At 29.5% G+C, this 24,365-nt stretch overlaps 1 protein-coding gene across 11 annotated transcripts in view; it reads right to left on the bottom strand.

Moving 5' to 3' along the window:
• The window catches only part of LOC117172090 (tropomodulin), a 171,967-nt gene that overhangs the window by 35,677 nt on the left and 111,925 nt on the right, over positions 1 to 24,365 (bottom strand). For 9 of the 11 annotated variants that reach the window (XM_033359858.1, XM_033359856.1, XM_033359854.1 and 6 more), the window contains 3 exons: positions 13,408 to 13,560; positions 12,702 to 12,869; positions 4,614 to 4,740 (listed from right to left, as the gene is read on the bottom strand). In XM_033359858.1, the coding sequence (XP_033215749.1) occupies positions 4,614 to 4,740; positions 12,702 to 12,869; positions 13,408 to 13,560 (448 nt within the window). Of the gene's footprint in view, positions 1 to 4,613; positions 4,741 to 12,701; positions 12,870 to 13,407; positions 13,561 to 14,174; positions 14,342 to 14,518; positions 14,594 to 24,365 lie in introns of those variants that run through there. The other 2 variants (XM_033359860.1, XM_033359859.1) reach the window with 2 other exon arrangements.

The raw sequence follows: 24,365 nt of genomic DNA on the forward strand, positions 1-24,365 counted from the left end.
ACGCCAATTAGCACAAATGGTAAGTTCCGACAGTGCCTACAAGTGTGCCTACTGGCCGCTAGATGGCAATACCGGTTTCATATGTATACACCTGGTATACTGTACTTGCGGGTACAGTCTACAAGTTCAGTCCACGATCAAGAACACTAATAATTTGGAAAATATAGCCTGCAAAAGCGAATTTAGTTGACTTTTTCGATAGTTTTAGTTTTCCTGAAATATTTTTTTCTCTGTGGATTCTACATGGAAATTGCCTAATCTAATATTACTCCGAGTAGAGCCTTTCAAGATTGGCCAATTTTTATTGTACTCAATTCGACATGACGTTTCTTGTAAATAAATCACACCCTGTACATTTAAGGTGTAAAATAGTCAACATAAAAGTAAATATGTATACAATTTTCTGAAGCTGAAGGAAGCAACTGATAAAAGTCCCGCTGTAGACAGTAATTTATGCAAGAAGCTATTAGTCGAATATATATTTTGCGTAAAACTAATCCTGTAGTAAGCTTGAAGTATGTACAAGCACTTGATGACTTCCGAAAAATAGTCAAAGCTTATTTTGACCAACAACTGAATTCAAATTTTAAAACGCATATTACTGCTTTCAAGAGAAGCTACCTTGACTTAAAAATATCGACCACACCAAAAGTCCATAAATTTTTCTGCCACGGAGCAGAATTTTATAACCAAAAGCGATTTTAGATTTGCGTTTAAAGCACCAACGTTAATTTAATTATTAAACATTTTTTGTTTCAACTTCGTTTTCCAACTATTACGTATAATATCAAATAGTTTGTTTCAGGTTTGATAAATCTGTACTTCTATGTCCACTATCTTATATTTCAAATTCACAGGAAACGATTTTTCACAGGAAATTTACTGTCGAATAGAATATAAAAAAATGTGTCAACTTTAAAATGCTCTTGTTGCGGTAGTATTAGAGTTAAAACATAGTCCTTTTTTTAGTTTTCCAGATATTTTAGTCTACTTTCATTCGCAACCAGTCCATTTTCGTGTACATTCCACAGAGAAAAAGATATGTAGGATATTGTTTTTATTTCTTTAGTAATTCAGAAATGATATCTACTTTTTTTCTTTATCATATGCTCAACTTGTAGAATTTACTCGTAATGAGCAAATGAAAAAATTATTTTTTGTACTTTGCCAAAGATAAAATGTCCCATATGATTTTTTTTAACAAAAATATACACGCTAAATGATGTAAAAGTATAAAAAAATGGGTTATTTAGAAAAAGAGCCTAACAATTTTTTAAATTTTAGACTTAAAATAGCAGAAAGTCACCCCCGAAAGAAAACGTCCAGAAAACATATATAGGCAAGTATATGTCCGAAAATTGGTTTATGCTAGACATGCATTATATTGTTTCTCATTAGATCTAGTACCCGTAGATCGACGAAACAGTGATATAAAATGATCAAAATGACTTCTACACTTGACGAAAAATCACGACAAATAATTTTTTACTATTTATTCGCCCAAAAATATTTTTGTGAATTTGCCTGTCAGGATCTGCCCATACGGCAAATCGCCGTCTATGCTTTCAATGTGGCCAAAATATAAACTGGCAAAACTAGGTAGAATTTTTTAAAAGTACTTTAATTTGGACTTAAAAAAATTTTACTATAGTATTTCATAACAAATATAATGAATGAATGAGAAAAATGTAGATTTATCAGAAATTAAGTAAAAAAAATCTGAAATTTTCATTTAATTCAGTTAAACAACACATTTCCTGTTACCATTTTGAATCAAATTTGTTGCTATAGGCAATACTTTAACTTGATTTAAGATTATGGTATGTTGAAACTTACATGATAGTAGAATAATTTTTTCTTGGCAAAAATATGCTTAAAAGAAAATGCGTGCATCACCTAGTTTCAGAAAATTTGCAATTTTGGTTATTCATTAATTGTTGTCAATGATACAAAATAACAGTAAAATTGTTTTTAAGCACAAATTAAATTGTACCTCCTACAAGTAGTATCTGACTTCGAGAGTTTACAACACAAGCGCGCCCAAGATGCCAGATCCCAATGCAGTAAAATGTTAGCTGAACCACAAAATAAAATGTCTGTTAGGAATTGATTTTACCGACGGGGCGTGACGTCAAACTCATGTGACGTCAAACGCCACATTTTTCTTGTTCGGACTGCGCATACACAGCGATAAAATTATTTTTCTTGAAAAAAGTCTCCCTTTGGACATTGAATACAGGCATCGAAAGGCGTACTTTCGGGGTACGTGAGTAGAGATCTGAGTTGGTTACATTACTTCGAGAACAGTAACGATAATGAGAATATAACCGAGAAATAAATTCTCTCAGAATTTATGAGAATCTCAGAATTTATTTCAATTAATAGAAAATTGCATTTTTTCGTTAACTTTTCCGTTGAAAATTCAACTCTTTTTTTAAAGTTTGTCCGTTTTATTTTAAAGTTTACCTGCTTTAGCAGAAATTAAATCTTTTTTTTTATATAAATGCAACTGTTTCGCTTTAATGAATTTAATAATTAAGGTATAAATCGAAGTTATAAATCAGATAAAGAATCTAGAAGTTGACAGAATTTTTTTTATTTCTTAAAACCAAAAAAGATAATGCAACACTATTTTCTTGAAAACTTTACTATTTCGTAGAAAATTTACTTTTTGTTTAAAATTTATATTTTGGTATTGAAAAATGAACTTAAATATTTTCTGAATGAAAGTTCCACTTTAAAAAAAATGTTGTTTTTTATTAAAAATTCATCTGTTTTAGTACCAAATTAATCTTGCTTGGATTAAAATGCAACTATTTTGTTAAAAATTCATCCTTTTTGGTTGAAAAAATTCCTCTTTTTGGATAGAAAACTCAATTTTTTCGTAGAAACCTATTTTTTTGTTACAAAAATTCCATTTTTGATGTTACTGAGTTAACTGGAATCTTTTTTGGATAAAAACTCAAGTTTTTTTGTAATAAGAAATTCTTCTGCTTCAACATAAATTTAATATTTAGACAACTCAACAATTTTGTTAAAAAGTCATCTTTTTTGGTTGAAAATTCGTCTTTTTGGATTGAAAATTCAATTTTTTTAGTATAAAATTATTTCTTGTGAAAAAATTCAGTTTGGTCGTGAAAACCCGGCTAAAATCTTTTTCAACAGAAAATTCAACTACTTTTTTGAAAGTTTATTTTTTTTATTTAAATCTTCATCCGATATCGAAGAAGTTTCATTTTGTGAATGATAAAGCAACTTTTTGGTTAAAAATCGTTCTTCTTTGCTTTATAATTCAACTAATTTGTTTAAGACATTTGGTTGAATCGTTTTGTTAAAAAATCACTTTTTTTGTTACAGATTTATATTTTAAGTTGAAAAGTTATCTCGTTGGTTAAAAGTTTAATTATCTTGTTGTAAATTAATCTTTTTTAATTGAAAATAGCAACTTTTCGGTTAAAAATCGTTCTTCTTTGCTTGATAATTCAACTAATTTGTTCAAGATTAATCGCTTTGTTAAAAAAACACTTTTTTTTACAGATTTATATTTTAAGTTGAAAAGTTATCTCATTGGTTAAAAGTTTAATTATCTTCTTGTAAATTAATCTTTTTTAATTGAAAATTCAACTACTGGGTCAAAGTTAAACTACATTGTGAAATCTTTTTTATTGAAGGTTTATGTCTGGTTAAAAATTTAACTGTTTACTAGGAAATACTTCCTCTTTTTTTTGTTTAGAATTCATTTTTTAACAGAAAATGGAATTTTTCCATTTTTTAAGAAATTAATATTTTTTAGTTAAAAATTCGCGTTTTTTTTTGCAAAAAAATTGTTTTCTTAATTTGAAATTTCCTTTTTTTCGGCGTAAAAATGCATCAGTTTCGAGGTTAAAAAATCTTACATTTGTTGGAAATTCATCTTTTTGGTTTTGAAATTCTTTTCTTTTGTTGTATAAATTTCATTTTTTTCATTGATTAAAATATAAACTATGACACTTTTTCGTTGACAATTTGTCTTTTTAGGAGGAATATTCAACTATTACGTTAAAAATTCAATTATTTTGTTGAAAATTCCAATATTTTGTTAAAGAGTTATCTTTTAAAGTAGAAAAAACTTTTTTTTTTAAATAAATTAATACATCTGAAAATTTTAATTTTGTATATGAAACACTGTTTTATTCCGCTTATAAAATATTCTACGGTAAAAATATCATAAGATTGAAATGCTGGTATTTGAATATTAATGATTTGAAATGAAAAAGTAGTCAAAGAAGAATCAGGAAATTTTCAAAATGTCACGCGTCTAAGTTTTCCGGAAGTGGTGTCTGCTCATTCTACTTCGTGGTACTTATTAAATAATGTGAGGAAATTAAATTTTAAGGTTAGAATTTCAGTCTAGCAGTGTTAAAAAATTATTGAGCTACTGCTTTGCATATTTTAAATTTCTGAATATGTCTGAGGTAGAAAATAATCTATATTCAACTGTTGATATAACCTGAACAATAAAAATATTGTTAAAAATCATAAATTCTGTCATATTCTCGGTTATATACCCTGAACTTAAAATCTCTGGAATTTAAGAACTCTACACGTGACACAAAAACGTAGTTTATATTCACCAGCGAGATCGATGATTTCTTCTTGAGTCGCATCCGTTAAGGCTTGTTCATATTCATCACCAAGATCGATTGCAATTTGCTCATCTGCTTCTTTTTCTTTGGTGTTGTCCTGTGGTGGTGGAATCCACTAAAGACATTAATAATTTAGTTATAATTTATAATTTTACATGTTTCTCTAAACTTAATTTTAAGGTATATCAGGATAAAGTAATTTTCTTAGGATTTTTTGCCCAATTGGGTATATAGATTCAATAAAGTGCTACATTATGGACTATGAAATTAAGAAAAGCTTGACAATTCTAAGGTTGAGATACAATTGAAATTATAACCTTATTGCACGTAAGCTTTATTTTTAGGGTAAAGAAAATTTCACACAATTGACCTTAGCGGCTAAACTTTGCTTACATTTTTTTTATAACTGATGAAACATAGAAGGACATAACATAGAAGTACTGTGAAAACTACAGAATTTTTTTACATTTCGTTTATGAAGGAGAGCCTTAAATGTATGGTTCAGTTGATCGACGTGAGCAAATTTAATTGGCTTGAGTATATTCTTCGGATAGTTTTTGTATAAATTTACCTTGATAATACCTAGCGGAAATCAGAGTTTATTTTGTAACAAGAGTTTAAAATAAAATGATTTTTTTTCTTAAGGGCTTTACTGAAATTAATAATTAAGGTATAAATCAAAGTTATAAATCAGATAAAGAATCTATAAGTTCACAGAATTTTTGTTATTTCTTAAAACGAAAAAAGATAATGCAATATGGTTTCCAGATAAGAATCACAAATTTTGGATTAAAATTATGAATTTGAAATTGTTTATCCAAATGGGCCCAATTTTTTTTTAAATTAAATAAATGATCAGATTTCCGCGAAACTCAGAAGTAGACTTTTTTAGAGGGTTATTTTTATCACAAATTAAAAATTTGACTTTTTTGTATCCCGATTTCCCCAATTTTCAGAAAAATAAAAAATTGGCTGAACTATGACTGACTGAAACTATTTAAAAATACTTTGAAGGAATTAAGCTTATGCATAAAAATGTGGTATTGTGATAGAGAATTGTAAATATACAAAGTAACAATAAATAAAAGTATTCATATATTTATATTTTAAATTCCATAATTATTATAGTTCTTTTTGAACATTGAACACGATAAGAGCAGGGCAAGTCATAGTAAATACACAATGGGTAATTTATAAATTTGAAAAATATGTACATTCCATTAGCAATCTTATTTTTGATAAGTACAAGAATAAAAATTAAGAAATATTATAACATACATCATGTGTATTTGTAAAAAATTGTAAAAACCTGAATGTATGTAACAATTGTCTTTGATATCCAAGTATTTTTGGAAAGCTAAATTCGCGGAATCATTCAGCATTAATCCTTTTAACTTGGTGATAAGAGAACAGATATAGGTTTCCACGCTTAGCTTCAATCGCGCAGAGATATTTGGTTATTCGCGCGACACAACCCACTAGCAAAATGTCGTTCTCTACTGCAGCAAACATGACCTCTGCAAGATGAGCTACAATATAGGCAGAAATTCGCTTTTTGCATCATAATGGTTTTTTACAAAAAATTGTTCAAATAGACAAGAATATGAAACTCCTGTTGAATATCGATGAATCAATTAAATTTTTCTTGAGGGAAGTAACACTATCGAAAAAAACGTGATGCAGCATTCAAAGTTACGACGTCAATTAACATACATTTCGAACACGAAACCTATCAATGCATTGCTAGATTTTTGAAAAAATTCCATCCGACTTTTTATAGGGAGAAGCATTTGACTAAGACCCTTATTTTTATATATAGCTTCTTGTATCTTAGGACAAGTGACTTAATTTACAACGAACCCATGAAACTAACCCAAACATCGTAAGATTCACATGTTTCATGAAATTTCACAGACATTATCCAATATGCAAAAGTGAATACAAAAACAAGATATAAAAGGTAATCTGTAAATAAAATAACAAAAGTGAAAAAATTATATAATTAGAAAAATTTAGCATAAAATTTCTAATGGATAAAATATAACAAAGGTACTCATTGATACATAACAGAAATTATGCACATTGTACATATTTTATATTAGTCATCTTCCTCAGAAAACCTTTGATGATAGATAACGAGGTTATCACAAACTTATTTTTGATAAGTATCTGGGTAATTTATAAATTTGAAAAATATGTATATCCCACTAGCAACCTTATTTTTTGATAAGTGCCAGGATGAAATTTTAAATATATTATAACAAACATCATGTGTTTTGTCGAAAATTGTAGGAAACTGAAAGTATGAGCATTATGAATATTGAAGAAAATAGAGCACAGAACCCAAATCTAAAATTTTTGGGTCAGAAAAACTTTGGTTTTGGGTTAACTATATATAACAAAAGGTTTTCTGAGAAAGATGGCGTATACAAGTGATGTCCATAATTGCTGTTGCATACCAATGAGTACCTTTGTAATATTTCACCTGTTAGAAATCTGATGCTGAATTTGTCTTATCAATTTTTTTCACATTTGTCATTTTATTTTCAGATTAAATTTTACATTATGTTTTTGTATTCATTTCTGAATATTGGATAATAATTGTTGGAAACGAGGGGCTATTCAGTCCCAAGAATCAAGTAACCCCACCTCTTGAAATCGATTTCGAATCGCATGAAATTATATGAAATCATTGAAATTATTTTTTAGAAAGCCCGAAGTAAAATCATCCAACGTAGTGTACGAAATCAACTCCGTAATCAATGAAGTCAAATGAAATCATATGAAATCAATGAAATCAGTTGCGTAACGATTCGGAATCGATTTTATTTGATTTCAGAATCACTTGAAATCATTCAAATGTTTTGAAATCATTGCATTCTTGACCTATCAAAAATTAAATTCAGTTCCCCATTCAGCACTCGAATCAGTGCATGAAATCATTTGAAATCAATTTGAAATCTGAAATCACTGGTACCCACTAGCACAGAGTGAATAGCCCCTCGGTTGGAAAGATTTCTTATGCTTTGGTTATTTCCTTAAATCTGTGAAATTTCTTAAAAGATGTGCATGTTACAATGTTTTGGTTAGTTTGATAGGTTGGTAGAAAATCGAGTCACTTGTACTGGCAGTCGAAAAACTGCATATATAAAAGAGTCTTGGTTAAATGCTTCTCTGTGTAAAAATTGGAATGGAATGTTTTCAAAAATCAGGAAATACCTTAAGAGGTTGCGTGTTAGAAATTAATTTTAGTTGACGACATTACTTTGAATACTGCATCACATTTTTTCTCTCGATAGTGTTATTTTCCTTAAAAAAAAAAGTGTAATTGATTCAGTAATATTCAACGGGAGTTTCATTTTCTTGTCTTATTGAGCAATTTTTGTAAAAAATTATCTTTCTAATACATTAACATTCAATTTTTTTAAATATATATTAAAATAAAACTTCTTTAATTGTTGAGATTGTGATTGTGACTTACAGGAATTTAATTAGTGTCGTGATGATTATGTGAACAAGTATTGGATTAAATATATATTAGGGTGATCCAAAAATGCATTGGAAATTTTGTTTCACTCTAGAGGGCAAGAACCCCCCCCCCCCCCCCCCCCCCCCCCCCCCCCCCAAGTTTCGATTTCCAGAGAAAGAAAATCCGTAATTTTTTTTCGAATTTCAAATATTAACACGTGCCACCAGGCACTTCAAAATCCCCATTAATTAACATGGAGAAATTTTGAATTTTCGAAAAATTGAACTAATGCTCCAGGGTTTCATCGAAACGTGCCAAGTTCTTTAGGGATATAAGAGGAGTATCTACGAAATAAACCCATATTAATAACTTTCATTTCCAAACCACCTCAACCTCCTCACAGTGCCCCAAATATGACCCAAAAATTAAAAATCTACATTTTCACGTATTATTGTTACTTTTTAGCGATTTCCGTCGTCTTTTTTATACAAATAATGACAAATGAACAATTTTAATATTTATTATGACTTTTTAAAAAGTTTTAAATTGTTTAAACAAATGTAAAATATTAAAATAATTATTTATTACATAAAAATGTAAAAAATAATTGTATTTTCTGATTGAAATACAATATGTTGTGATTTTTTGGAGTAGTAATTTTTCGAATATCATTATGTAATTATTTAAACAATTAATTAATGTTTAATTTCAAAATTTCTAAAAATTAAGCCAGAGATGTCCACTTTTTTCAAATTGGTATACTATGCTACTTTTTGTTGAATAATTACATTATTTTAATACATTCAACTAATGTTTAACCAATTTCTATTTGCTTAAACAATTTTTATCTGCTCAAGCAGTTATTTTTTTTAGTTATTGAAAAAAATTTTTGAGCAAATAAAGATTGTTGAAACAAACAGAAACTTATTCAAACTTTTTAAAAAGTATTAAAATTTTGCAATTATTCAACAAACCGTAGCATAGGATATTAATTAAAAAAGAATGTTGATATCTTTGGCTCAATTTTTAGCAACTTTGAAAATATACAATAAATAATTATTAATTGTTGAAAACGTCATGTTAAATATGCAAATTGTGCATTAGTAATTATTTGTATGAAAAAGACGATGAAAATTGCCAAAAAGTAACAATAATACGTAAAAATGTAATTTTTTTATTTTTGGGTCATATTTGGGGAGCTGTGGGGAGGCTGGAAGTGGTCTGGAAATGAAAGTTATTAGTATAATTTTATTTTGCAAACACTCCTGTTAAATCCCTAAAAAACTGTGCACGTTTCGATGAAAACCTGGAACATAAGTTTAATTTTTCCAAAATTCAAAATTTCCCCATGTTAATTGAATGGAATTTTGAAGTGCCCGGTGGCACGTGTCAATATTCGTATTTCGAGAAAAAAATTAGGGATTTTCTTCCTCTGGAAATGGAAACTTTGAGGGAGGTGCCTTGCCCTGTGTATGTGTCAATACATGGGAAGTTGACATTAACAATTGTTTAATTCTCAATTATTATTTAAATAGATCCAATTTTGAAAATTATAAAGATGGAATAAAAAAAACTAGTTTGGTTAAAATTATTGTTTATTATTCATATTATAAGCAATAAGTTTGATATGTTTATCAATTTTTCACTAATGAATGTAAAATTGGATAAATTAACCTTTTTTATGTTGGTTGCCTAGTATTATAAAAAATACGTAAACAGAATAAGTAAAAAATAAAAAGCAAGTCTTTGGTTGACTTTTTCCTATTTTCTCCCTCTTTATTTGTTATTTATTTGTCTCTAATGAGCCGCAAAGTGAGTTAGGTTTGAAGTCTAATTTTTAATTGTGAATCTTTTTCATGCTCATTTTACATAACATTATTCATTAGAAAGTAGATTTCATTTCGATATTCAATAACAAATTCTTAAATAGAGTCACTAAACTCGTAATCTGATTGGTTCCAATCTGCAGGGTATGCTTATGAATATTTTTAAAGTTCTTTTAATTGAGGCCAAATAATTTTCACCTCAATTTCTTGAAACAAATCTTTTTATTTACACTTTTGTGCCAAGAATGTTTTAAATATTAGCAATTTTAGAAATGCATTGGAAGATTTAATATTGATTCTTTTTCTATTTGAACAATGAAATTATCTAAATCAATTGGTTCAGAATCACCCACAAACACATAAATCCTTTAAATCTGTTTACATATTTTCAGTATTTTTCACTAACTAATGACAATTAAATCCCTCTAGTACCGAATCACTCGGAAACCTGTTAATATATTGATTTTTTTTTAATTTGATCACCATTTTAAATAAAAAGTTTGTCAATTTTTTATTAATGTTATTAAGACCCCAAAGTATAGTAAGTCCCATTGAAATCAGCCAATTTTTGAAATCTTCAAAAAAGTTTAACCCCAAATTTGCAGGCATTACCCCAAACTACGCCTCGGTACCGAGTCTTATGAAAATATGTCAATTTACTAAATTTTCCAAAAACATATGCCATTTAGAAAAAATGTCATGTTTGTTAATTTTGATCGAAAATTCGTGTCTAGAAACACAACATCTTTTTCAGTTTTCATGATTAATAGAGACCGGTCCATGTTTTAAATTTCTCTGAAATTTAGGTGATTTGTATAAAAAAAGTAGATATCAATTTTGTGGTCATAAGTCCGAAACCACCTTCACCATTGAGTCTGATAGAAATCAGACAATATTTTTATTTTTCCCCAAAAAAATCGAGCTATTTGGATACAAAATTCACTCAAAAACGGATTAAAAAACAAAAAGGCCCCCTGGGACCAATAAATATTTTTTTTATAATTGTGCTAAAACTCTGAATTATAATTTTTACTATGCACTTAGCAATACAATGCATTTTCCAAAGTAAAAGAAATAATTTACAGTAATAATTTGAATAATAATCCGTATTCTCTTAACGAAAAAGGGTTAGCGAGACATTTCACACAAAAAAATTAATTGTAGGCCCACCAAAGTAAAAGAATTCGATAGCAGCGTTTATTTGAATAAATTAACATTATATTCAAAAACCCCATTCGCAAGTCCCCTAAATGGTGTACCTGAAGTTCTGAACGATCAAATGAACGAAATATTTTTGCTCATTTCTGTTTTCTATATATGTTAATATTATTCGAACTTTCGTGCAATTTAAAATCAAACATTTTAAGTTTTATTTGATAATGTATTATTTGCAATATAAATAAATATTTTAGCACAAATCGGGTCATTGTGACATTAAACTGAACCACGCTAATATTTGTTTTACAGAGCATCAAAAATTCATTTGAATGAGAGTTACAGGGTGGCCGTTTTAATCGACGAAATAAATTTCTGGTTTTTTCCCGGTTCACAAACATTTTTCACGGTTAATGAAATTTAAAAAATGTAACACTAAAGCTAAAAAAGTTTCCACTTGAGGTAATGAAAACTGAGCTGAAAATTAAAGAACGCAAAGTGGAAATGTTAAATTTTGAACTTTTAAAACTTAAATTTAAAACTTTAAAGACTTTCAAATTGAAACCGTTTAAGTTTTAACGTTAAAATCTGAAAATTCTTAACTTTTTAACTGATTTAAAATCGTTTTTGTTCACTTTTTATTGCTTAAAATACAGATAAATTAAAAAAAAATTTCTTTATTAAATAAAAATGTTTTTATCAAAAATTTTCAACATCAAAGGCTTTTATTTTTGACTTGATCAAGTCTTTAAGAAAGCATTTAAAAATGCTTTAAATTAAAAATGTAAGCTCAAAAATAAAAATTTTTAAAGTAACAAAATTTTCAATTACGCATTGCAAGATAAATGATTGCATAATTGAAATACATGAAAATTGAACTAATTATTTACAAAGAGTTGAAATCGAACATGGACAGATTTTTCTTCCACAAATTGGCAAAATTCCCGGTAAAAAAATACACTGTCATTTCCCAGTTTTTCCCGGCCTCAAAAAATTCCCGGTCATTTCCCGGTCCAGCGGCCACCCTGGAATTAAGATCTAATTTTACTAGGAATGTGACGGATAATTGTAGCCTAACTTACTCAATTTACAAGAACCAAGTGTAATTTTGCTTAAATGAAAAATCTAATGAAACACAATTATGGTGTGCTATAGGCATACGTGGTTTAAATCATTACTTCGTGACGTACCACATTTGAAGTTACATTGTTGCATGCTGCATGACGCAAGTTCACAAGGTTAGTACAATCAAATAAAATTTGGAATCAATTTTTGTTATTTTATAAAGCAAGTATAAAAAAATGAAAAACATTACATTAAATAAAAAATAATTTTCTGTAAAATATTCAAATTTAAATAACTTAAACTAAAAATTGACCAATTTTGAATGATGCTATCTGATAACGTTCTATTCCCTCCTTAGCGCTTTGAAAAGTTTCAATCAGAGATTAATCCTTTTATAATCGATTACAATTTGAAATATTCAGTAAATGTTTCAAATTCTGGTTCGCTTAATTTGAAGGTCCTTTAATAAAAATTCTCAACTTTTAAACTTATTATCTAAAATGGAGCAATGCTGAGAATTGACTTTAATATGTAAAAAATTTTCAAATGATTTAAACTTACTTTCTTCCCTCTGACGACACCAGGTACATAAGGTTTAAGTTCTGGAATATCTGGCGTTTCCAAAGCTTGTTTGTTAATGTGTTCGATGAGTTTCTTGCGGTTTAGCGGCCCCGTAGGGCTTTTGTCGCACTCGTAACTGCAACGTTGCGAGGGGGGCATAAAACTGTCCTGAAAGAACAACAAATCTATATAACAATGCCTTTGAGAAGGGTATAATCCAGTCACCTGATTATGAATATCTAAATTCAAATTGTTTTTCAAGCCACGTACTCCGCATAGGAAAAGGAAATTTTCCAAACGAAATAAACCCTTTGTTTATGTAAAAATGTGGATAAACAGCCTTTTTGATCAACTATGTATCTGGTTTTTAAAAAATATTCAAATTGAATTGCTTATAACGTTATGGCTTGATAACAATTAATTGTACAGAAAAAGTGTAAAATGAACAAAACCTTGGCTTTCAGAAACATATTTTATATAATTTTTTTCAACAAATGATGTATTTATTTTTTAAAATTGGTTTAAACAATAAACGCGCAGCTTTCTGAAATATTCCCTTAGATATTCATAAGCAGAGGCCTTTTCTCAACATTTTAAGCCTAAGTTACCCACTTAGATCTGTCAGTTTATTCAGAAGAATTAGTGACTAATGGATTAGTACGTTTTAAAAGTATTTAATAAACTTTCGTCAAGTGTATTCACTTACGTCAGGGTCTACTTCTTTCGCGAGGATGTTGATCTCCTCAGGTGTGAGTTGCGACAACAGCTCGTCCACGTCGACGTCGTCATATTCGCTCAAATCCTTTCCATAAAGCTTTGCTGCCGTGGTCATCGTGGTTGTCTTGGTCGATGCGGACGTCTGAAATTTATTCCAAGGTTTGGGATCAATGGAAGTTCGTCTAGAACCTCCCGAACTTCTTCGGGAAGACATTGAACTTTGTCGAGACAGTGAAGTTCTTCGAGACATTGCAAATCGGTGATGGCAAATCCGATCGAACAACTTTTAATCACAATTTAATCTTATAAAAAAGCGACACTAAAATACGATTTAAATCAACTTCAACTAGCAACTTATCAGCCACAGATTATCAACAATCACTATGCAAGTTTACTTAAATTCTAAAACTGATCAAATTCACTCAACACTGATTCTTTGGGCAATTAAATTTGCTAGTTTAAACTTTTTTTAATCAATTTATCGGGTCCACTTTTTGTGATTATGTCACTGAGAGTTCTTCTTTATTGAAAAACAAAAGGTTAGAGGTAAACGTGTCCAGCAGCTAAGATCACGGTTAGAAAACGACTGGGAAGAAAATGATCGATTGATATTTAGATTCGGCAAGTTTCCAATTCGGCTGATGCCCTTTAACCCGAATAATTTGGGATCGATTTTCATTGACAACTTGTCTGCCAAATTGGCAAGGAGACAAGAGTAATTACAAAGCTGTTCGATCGATTCTTCCTGACACTTACACTAGCTGCTGTGTACTCGATTTTCATAAAAATATGACGACGAATAGTAATATCCCCGCGTAAATAGCAATAGACGGAGTACTGGCAATGATCTCACCAGATAATTAAAAACCTCACCCACTTTACGAGTTTAGACGCACACATATCACTGAGTCTGAACTGTCCTGTCGAGATTACGGCAGCGCCCTTTGTCAAACATATTCCATTCAAAGTAATAATGCCAAGTTTAGGTTAGAAACATTTCGAGCATCGGGATTTATAAAACACTTATATTCATCAATTATATTTATATACTATGATTCAAAGAATGTGAGTTAAATCAAGTTATTAAAATTCTTATTTACCATGTTCTGCATCAACTGATGAAATTATGCTCCAAAACAATAGAAATGTCAACGATCAAAGTTACGCTAAAGGTAGTATAGACAGAACTGGAGAAAGCCTAGTGCGCAACATTTTTGCGCATGTCGATACCGCAGGATTCATAGCGCGAAATTCGAATATAGTGATTCAAACTTAATGATAAAAATTATTATATTTTGAAGTATCAAAGAAAATCTTAATGGCTGTTTTTTTACAAAGAAAGTATATTCATTAGGGGTTCAGAGGGATATGAAAATAATCCACCTTGCTCTTATAAATATACATGTTTGCATGAACGTCATTTCGCGCCAAAAGTTTGACAACAGCATGCAATTGCAATCTCGCAGTGGTAGATTCTATCTGTATAAATTCATTAGACACCTCAAACGCGACTATCCTTGTTGTTCCGAATAGGATGGAATGTCGTTTGAATATATTTGAGAATTGAGATGATATCAGGGAGATTTAAACCTTTCGTTGCTGGCAAATACTTTGAATGCCGCGTTCTCAACATGCACGACTGTAAGAATTGTTGCATATCCTGTGGCGCCATTTTCAATTCTTATGGACAGTTGCCAAAACGTTCCGAATTTTAGTTATCTCTAAGTTTTTGTTTTTCTATGAATAAATTACTTATACTAAATCTTATTTTGAAATATTTTCGAAATAAAATTGATTTTCTAGTCATATACTCGCATACATTTGTGGTAAAAATATAATAATATTATGTTATGTGAGTTTTCAAATTTAAAAATATATAATTCTCATTTAATTTTCAAAATTTTCAATATTTATCGCTTTTGTTTAACATGTGTACATTTTTAAAGCTTGAGAGTTTGAATGGTGCCCATTGTCAGAAATTAAAGAAGTGAAATATTAACAGCATGTGATGCTTAGAAAATTGTCGATTTTACCAGTTTTAGGTTTCCCCGGCTTTTTTTTTAGAATAATAAACATGTTGTCTTAAAAATTTGGGAAATGATAGCGAACATGCTAACGGACGTCCCCACACACTTTTTTTGTGGGTTAATTAAAAATGAGCAAAATGTGATTAATTTGCATAGCGCTTAGGAAATAGTATCGATTTTTTCAGTGTTAGATTCCCCCGGCTTTTTTCCTAGGATAAGAAATATTTTGCCTTCAAAATCTGGGAAATGATAGCGAACATGCTAACAGACGTCCCCACACACTTTTTTGTGTTTTTTTATCAAAAAATTTTTGATTTTGCTAACAACGTGCGTGTATATTTCGAGATTATGTGTGTTACAATTCATCCGAGCGTTACTTCCAAACTGCACAATCTTTTTGGCCGAAAACTTTGGACTTACAAAATAAACATAGTAACTAATCTCCCGGAACTAACCTTGTTTGCAGGCAATCAAAAAAGTTTATTTCATAAATAATTTCCAGATTATCGGAAAGGCAGAGATGAAAAAGACGTAACCTCAAAATAATGCATAAGCATAAAATTTTTATTTAGCACAATAAATTTTTTTGTTATTATCCCTCAAAAAAGAGTCCGGGAACGTCCTTTATGATATTTTATAGCATCTCCGAATTCAATTTTAAAAAATTTTAATTATTGTGGAAAAAACTGGGGAAACTGTAAGTATCACATGCCCTTGAGTAAGAATATAGTCATTAGTTATGATGATTGTAACGTACCATTATTGATACTTCAACAAACTAATTTTCCTTCACCCATAATAAGGTCAATTTATATTTCAAATAAGGGGATGACATTTTTTTTAGATATTTTGATAAAAACCTTTTTTTTCCGAGAGTTGTAAAATTTTTAATTAATTTTTTTTTCAATTCTCTGTGAAAAAGTAAAAAATTTTAAAACTAATTTGTACCGTTTTAATTAGTTTTAATCAAGCTAAATAAAACCATAGATTGTTACGTAGAATTTTAGGAAAATCCGAATTTTGAACTCGTAAGCACTTTAGATCACAGCTTCGTGCTTATTTTAGAATTACTTTTAAGAAAATTTTTCGATTTGGTCCCTAAAAATTGATATAATTTCCATAAATTTATGTTATTACAATGTATAATATGAATTGCTATTAAAACATACGTATTTTAATTGGCTCGTTTTTATAATTGAAAAAATGCGCATTCCACGAAAAAACTTTTTGATTAAAGATTTTCTTGCAATTTGTATCATTTTTCCATAAATTTAATTTGCTCATTTTCAATGTTATTTTTTCTTTTTAAGCAAAAAATATGCAGCCTAGCGTAAAGTGATTCAAAGAAAATTTCCAGATACGATTTAGGCCAAAAATCATGTTAAATAAAAAGTTATTGTAACTTGCGTCGTTTTTCCAATAAGTTACTTTTTTTGTTACTAATATATTTTTCTAACAAAAAATGTATGAATGAGGATCTTTTTTGTTAAATAGCTTTTGTCTATTCATTTTCTTTGTACCTTGTCTTGTTTTTCCAAAACTTTAATTTTTCATTTTTAATATTGTTTGTTATGATTAAATTAAAATCTACTTACTCATCCTATCCAGAAATGAATGATAACAGGTTTGTAGATCCTTTTTGGATGAATAGCTTTCGTCTGTACATTTATTTCGTACCTTGTGTCATTTTCCAAAAAAAAATCATTTTTTATTTTTAATGTTACTATTTACAATTAAAGCAAAAACTTTGCGCTTTATCAATAAATAAATTGTAAACAAATTTAAAACTCTTTTTTGAGTGTAAAAATTTGGTTTCTAATTTTTTCTTAACTTTCGTCATTTTTTCAACAAATGTTATTTTTATTTTGACTGTTATTTTTTACGATTAAATCAAAAACTATGCATCCTATCAAAAAACGATGAGTAGCAAATGTCTAGCTTATTTCGTTCGTAGACAATTTTTTTATTTTTTACTGTTATTATAGTTTTTTACGAATAAAACAAAAACTACGTGTCCTATCAAAAAGTGAATGTTAAACAATTTTTAGAGCTTTTTTGGTGCACAATTTTGGTTGATTCCTCTTTTGTCGCATATTCCATATTTTGACCACAAAGTACAACTTTTTCCTTTCCGTGAATTTTTTCATATTGTACGCTGTTTGGCTTACATTGTTCATTTCTGTTTGTTTTTCATTTGTATTTTGTAATTGCTACAATTCCGGTAATCTTTTTGTTATCAAAAAAAGTCATTAGGATGGTTAACGAACTTGACCTTTGATTTACGACAATAAAAGAATATATCAAAAGCCAATCCAATCTGTCAATTCTTCCGAAAGTTATCGTACTAACAAACTAAAACCTATTTTTTGGGTTCAGAGAGTCTCAAAAGGTGAATATTTGACAAAAACAGATTTGGGAGGGAGGGGGTCAAATTTGACACAAATCTAATATCTTCTCTATGTTCTTGGACTCGAGAAGTTGTAATAAAGAAGTTGGAAAATTTTGAAAACATCTTATCTGCAGGCAAATCAGAATAAAAGTTAAATATATATTTTGAGGAAACTACATAGAAACTTCATGATAATATGTTTCATATATTTTACCAAAATATTTTTGTTACCAAAAATAATATTGCAATTTCCCAACTTTTTTGTTACAGCTTCAAGTTCTTGGAATTCAAAATTTAAGAAAACATTGAAATTTACACTTTTTTTACAATATCTACTTAAAAACTAGACAAATTGACTTCACCCTCTGTTATTTTATACAGAATTTCTAAAAAAATCAACCTTTTAGAGATACATTTTTTTATATCTGTTATAATTAAAATTAAGAGAATTTATTCAGTTATAAAAAAAGAGGTGGCCTAAAACTTTTGCACGACAGTTAAGGGTCATGTAGCCACATAAATTCCCGGAATTTTAAGCCAAAAAAGTAACCATGTAGGGTGGAAAACGGATCGTCGGGGCATTTTTGAAGTTCGAATTTTAGTCCAGACAATGAAGGATTTGAGAAAAAAATTCTTAAAAGTAGCAGTTTTTTCATATATACCTTGGGAATGGCTTTATAAAGATATAGTGAAAGACCCCTACCATATGTGTGCGTCAAAGCCCCGCCATACTGGAAAGTATTAAACGATAACATGTTTTTCAAAATAACTGGAGAACTGTTGATTTTAGGTCGAACATGGTCATGTAAAAAAATTTTCACAATTTTATAGTGCACAAAAAAGGTTCTATCTATTTTAGACCTATTGTTAACATCTACGCTATGAAATTGGATTATCTAAAGTGCAATTACTAAACAAATAAAATAAAAGCTAAAAATATCCTGGAAAGAACGTCGGAAATAGATCTGGCGATTTTACTCGAGCAAATTCATGTTCCTGTTAAAAAAAACCGACCAACTCATTTGCATAAAAAATTATCAGTAAAAAATTAGCTGAACTTCAGGGTACAATTTGATATGCTTAAGGGGATGCTTTAAAGCGAAACTTCTTTCAATTGTTCCTCCATATTTATACAATATATTTCCAAATTTTTAGGTCAGAATAATAATATTCAGGGCCTCTTTTGAAGCTTTAAACAAGTAAATTTAAAAAATGAAGCCATGATGTCGGGAGCAGCGATGATTATGAGTACTAATGGCAACGAATGGGATTGGGGGCTAGAACGGCTACCTCGGTCTATTATATTGACCTTTCGAATTTTTTTTCCTTAGTTTTCTCAAGAATATAACAGACCCAGGTATCCATTGTTTCCATTGTTGCCATCAGGACTCATAATCACCGCTGCTTCCGACATCATAGCTTTAATTTTTAAATTCACTTGTTTAAAGCTTTAAAAGAGGCCCTGAATATTATTATTCTGACCTAAAAATTGGGAAATATATCGCATAAATATAGAGGATCGATTGAAAGAAGTTTTACCTTAAAGCATCCCCTTAAGCATATCAAATTGTACCCTGAAGTTCAGCTCATTCTTTACTGATAATTTTTAATTGAAATGACTTGGTTGGTTTTTTTAACAGGAACATGAATTTGCTCCTGTAAAAGCGCCAGATTTATTTCCGACGTTCTTTCCAGGATATTTTTAGCTTTTATTTTATTTGTTCAGTAATCGCACAATTGTATAGCTAAGCCAATTTTATAGCGTAGACGTTAAAAATTGGTCTAACAGAGATAGAACCTTTTTTGTGCACTATAGAATTGTGAACATTTTTTTACATGACCATGTTCGACCTAAAATCAACAGTTCTCCAGATATTTTGAAAAACATGTTATTGTTTAATACTTTCCAGCATGGCGACCCTTTGCCGCACACATATGGTTGGGGACTCTTTACTATATCTTTATAAAGCCATTCTCAACGCATCTGTGAAAAAACAATGCTACTTTTGCGAATTTTTTGTTGTTGTGAATTCTGTTCCCCGTTGACTGGCCTATTTTTAAAAACCGCTTTTCGAGAAAAACGCATCAAAAGTTGGGAAGCCCTATACGCTCTCGTTTTATACTCTCGTTTAATATCTCTTGAACTAGAATCGGCCGTGTAAGGACTTTTTCATTCGGCGCGCACATATACCCGTGTAGAAATTGCCTGATTTTCCCCATTTAAAAAGCGACGCTGACAAGGCCCAAACCAATTTTTCTATTTTCAATAAAAAATGTTAAATTATTATAAGGCAAATTGGGGAATTTAAATATAAATATCTGTCATTAATTATAAACACATTCTTGTTGTTCCGAATTGAAAATAATGAAATGACTCCCACATATGAATAATATATCAAAAAATTATTTGTGGAGTTTTGCGGAGGCTTGCTCCAACTCTGAAATTCACGAGAGATACACTGTTACGCCACATTATGTGTATCGATGATAAAAGCATTATTTTCAGTAAATAGTTTTTTCTGAATATTTTGTACGCTGACGGCTGAAAGATAATTAATAAGTGAAGAAAAAACACTCTAGACCTATGTCGAATATGTTTTAAGAAACATCGAGCAAGAACATTTATTTATTTATATTTTAAGAAATTATTCACGATAAGAAGAATTTGATATATATTGTTAGTAATTATATAATATTTGCTAGACGTAATGCGCAATTTTATTTTATTGCTGAATTATTTAAAGTAAGGAAATAAATTTTCTTTCTTTAATCTAATTTTTGTTTATTATTATTATAATTTGGAAAAGTAAGGCATAGCTCAGGAAAACTGGACCTGCCCTGACAAGTTTGACCTAAGTAGGGTAAAAATCTGAAAAAGCGTTACACTCCATATATGGCCCTTGCCAGTTTATCCGATCAGTGCCACGCCAGAACTAGAGAAAACTATTTAGTGCCTTAACAGGTCCACGTTTATATTCTACACGGGTATGAATTTGTGAATAAACCTGTTGAAGAAAACATCCAATACAATTTGGCATTCGCTTCGACGACACTAATTATAGCCAGATCCACGATAAAAATGCAAGTTCAATCACCGCAAACTCTTTGCTACGGGCTTTTTATTTTGTTCTAATTTGGTTTGTTTTGTTATTTAATACCCATGCATATTGTGTTTGAAACCTGAAGAATAAGCTATTGAGTATTTTTCTAAATACAGGAGAATACGTGTGCGCAAAACCTTATATACTTGTTTCATGAATCATCGTGCGAATAAGTTCTCCGATAACTCTATTTCTCATTTTTAAACCGACTTGACTTTTATAAAAACTCTTATCAGAAATTTACGTAAGGTAGTTCTTGTTCCAAGAATCAGGTGAAAAAGAGTTTTCTTTGATTTACGCAAAAAAAGTATTAATGTACACGAAAATAGTCTATAACTTGCCAAAAAACATTATTTTAACAATATTTTTCGTAACTTAGTCGTTTCTTACTGTCACTTGTTACTCATTTTTTTTTAATGATTGAATTTCAATAAATAATATTTTTTTATGAAAACCATTCCTTAACGCTCTATTATTTCTAATTTTGAGAATAACTAAATAATCTACAAGTACAGTTATTTCTTTCGAAACATTTTCCTTTAAAAAAATTGTTTTGACGATTTCAGCTATAGAAAAATTTACTTTCGAAATTAGAAACAGTTAAGTTGTAAAGAATGTTTTCTCTAAAAAAAATAAGCATCATTAAATGAAGTTAAAAATTGTTTTAAATTTTAGTAAGAAGTGGTAGTAAGCAAAAATCCAGTTTCAAAAACGTTTTCGAAGTAAATGATTTTTTTGTGTAAATTTTAAACTTTTTCATTGCATATACTAATTTGATCACAAGTTTTCTGAAATTCGGACTAACTTCACCAAAATCCAGATAAATTTTTAATGAAGTTAAATTCATCTCTGAACCTAAGGTGTTGAATTTTTGAATATTTTTCTATTGAAACCTTTGTATTTAAATCAATGTGAGTTCACTGTTCATTAGTGACAATTCTTACTTACTTGATTCGGTAATTAATATGTCTCACTGAGTTAAATTTAGAAAAAGTGTAGGTGAATTACTTATCAGGTAATTTTGTTTAAGTTTTATTTATTTTTCTATATGTTGAAGCAATTAGGGAGAATCCGAACAAAAATCTCATTAATTTCTATATATTTGGATTCGGCATTGTTTTATTGAATTTTTATGTTCATATACGTAAAAGCAAATAATTTTCTTCAAAAAATATAATTGTGATGTTATTCTCTTATACTCGTTTAGTCAAAAATGTTATATGTTCTAAAATATTAAAGCTTTCTCAATGATAGTTTCATTTCAACCTCGAAATATGAGTGATTTTTATATAGAAAAAAATTCTTTTACAAAGACGTTTAAGAATTATTTATTAGGCTTTTATTAATATTCTGAAAATGAATGTTAAATCAATTAAAAAATATAAAGCCTTTAATATTCGAACTTTACGAAGCATTCAAATATCAAAACATCTCAAAGAATACGTCTAAGGCAGTATTACGAAGTACCATAAAAAAGACTAATTTATTTTTATCTTATAAAGTTCAATTTGGAACAGGATATTATCATTTTGAGTTTTAAAATTGTCAAAAAAATTATTCCACTACGTTATCGACTATAAGGAAAAATAAACTACAATTTATTATTTCTAGACAATACATGATTAATAAAAAGACATTGGATTTTGTATACGGAAGTCACAAAATCGGCACGCTCGTCTGGCTATGTATGATTTTTTTCACTGCCTGAAATTTTCCACTGTTACTACTCTGTTTTTGAAACGACGCACACTGTACTATTTGAAAATCATTTAAACTCGTCTTTCTTCTCAGAACTTTGCAACAAACTTTTAAAGCAGAGCAGAAAACTCTTGCGTTACTTAGAAAAATCAATATAACAATAAGAGAGTTTAAAATAAAAATTTTTGGATGTCGTACATAGAAGAATTTTTTAATCCTATATGTTTTGAATTCATGTTATGTAAATATTACGTTTTTCAAGAACAGAGCAATTTTTTAAATTAAAACTGTTTCCGGTTTTATTATTAATCGAAAATGAAATTGTAAAGCGTCTCGCATCAGGCAAATAGCTCTTTACTTGAAAAGAGAATGCTAATGACATCACGTATTACTGACGCTCGAAATTTTTTTGTTTTCATTAACGTCTTATTTCTGAACAAATAAAACATTACGCTAAACATTTACTAAATAAGAAAACGTATAGCGTCCAGCTTTCTGGACCACTAAAATTTATATATTTTTTAAACATACGTCTCGACGATTTCCTGAGGATATCCCAGTGGGCACAAAATTTGGCGGCGTCTTTACGACATCCTTACGACATCTTTACGACAACTTTACGACATCCTATGTCCAGGTCGTTAAGGTGTCTACGTTATCGTAAATAAGTCGTATGATCTGATGATGTCTTTACGATATCGCAAAGACACCGAAACGAAATAGACATAGGATGTTGAACGATGTCTTAAAGACGTCGCCAAATTTTGTGCCCACTGGGATCCTTAGACTGCGCATGTCTTAATGGTGTCTTTTGGACATAAGAAATCCCAAGGTGCCCACCAAGAACCAATGAAATTAGCATAGGATTTTGAGTTTTGAAAATTTCCGAGTTTGCCATCCGAGATAGAATCTTTCAGCAGGCTTATTCCGAGATAGAACTATGTTGTTTCAACACGTCGATTTTATCTAAATGATTTATATAATCAAATACGTCTAGACTTGCAAATTTAAAGATGCAAAGACACAGTCTAGCGAGAAACGTATTAATTTTTCTTGAAAAAAATATAAATTCGTAAGCAAACAGGTGAATTGCAGTCGAAAAAGTCAGCGACCACTTAAGGGCATGTGATACTTACAGTTTCCCCGGCTTTTTTCCCACAAAAATGAAAATTTTTAAAAACTGAATTCGGAGATGCTATAAAATATCATAACGGACGTCCCCGGACTCTTCTTTGAGGGATAATAACATAAAAAATTATTGTGCTAAAAAAATGTTATGCATATGTATTATTCTGAGGTTACGTCGTTTTTCATCTCTGCCTTTCCGATAATCTGGAAATTATTTATGAAATAAACTTTTTTGATTACCTGCAAAAAGGGTTAGTTCCGGGAGATTAGTTACTATGTTTACTTGCAAGTCTAAAGTTTTCATCCAAAAATATTGTGTAGTTTGGAAGTAACGCACAGGAGAATTGTAACATACATAACCTCCAAATGTACATACGTTGTTAGCAATATCAAAAAATTTGTTGAAAAAAAACACAAATAAAGTGTGTGGGGATGCCCGTTAGCATGTTCGCTATCATTTCCCACATTTTTAAGACAAAATATTGATTATTCTAGAAAAAAAGCCGTCGAAACCTAAAACTGGTAAAATCGATACTAATTCCTAAGCGCTATGCAAATTAATCAGATTTTGCTAAATTAAAACTTTTTTGAATTAAACCAAAAA

This window comes from Belonocnema kinseyi, chromosome 4, assembly GCF_010883055.1.
Source record: "Belonocnema kinseyi isolate 2016_QV_RU_SX_M_011 chromosome 4, B_treatae_v1, whole genome shotgun sequence".
In the NCBI taxonomy this organism is placed as follows: Eukaryota; Metazoa; Arthropoda; class Insecta; order Hymenoptera; family Cynipidae; genus Belonocnema; species Belonocnema kinseyi.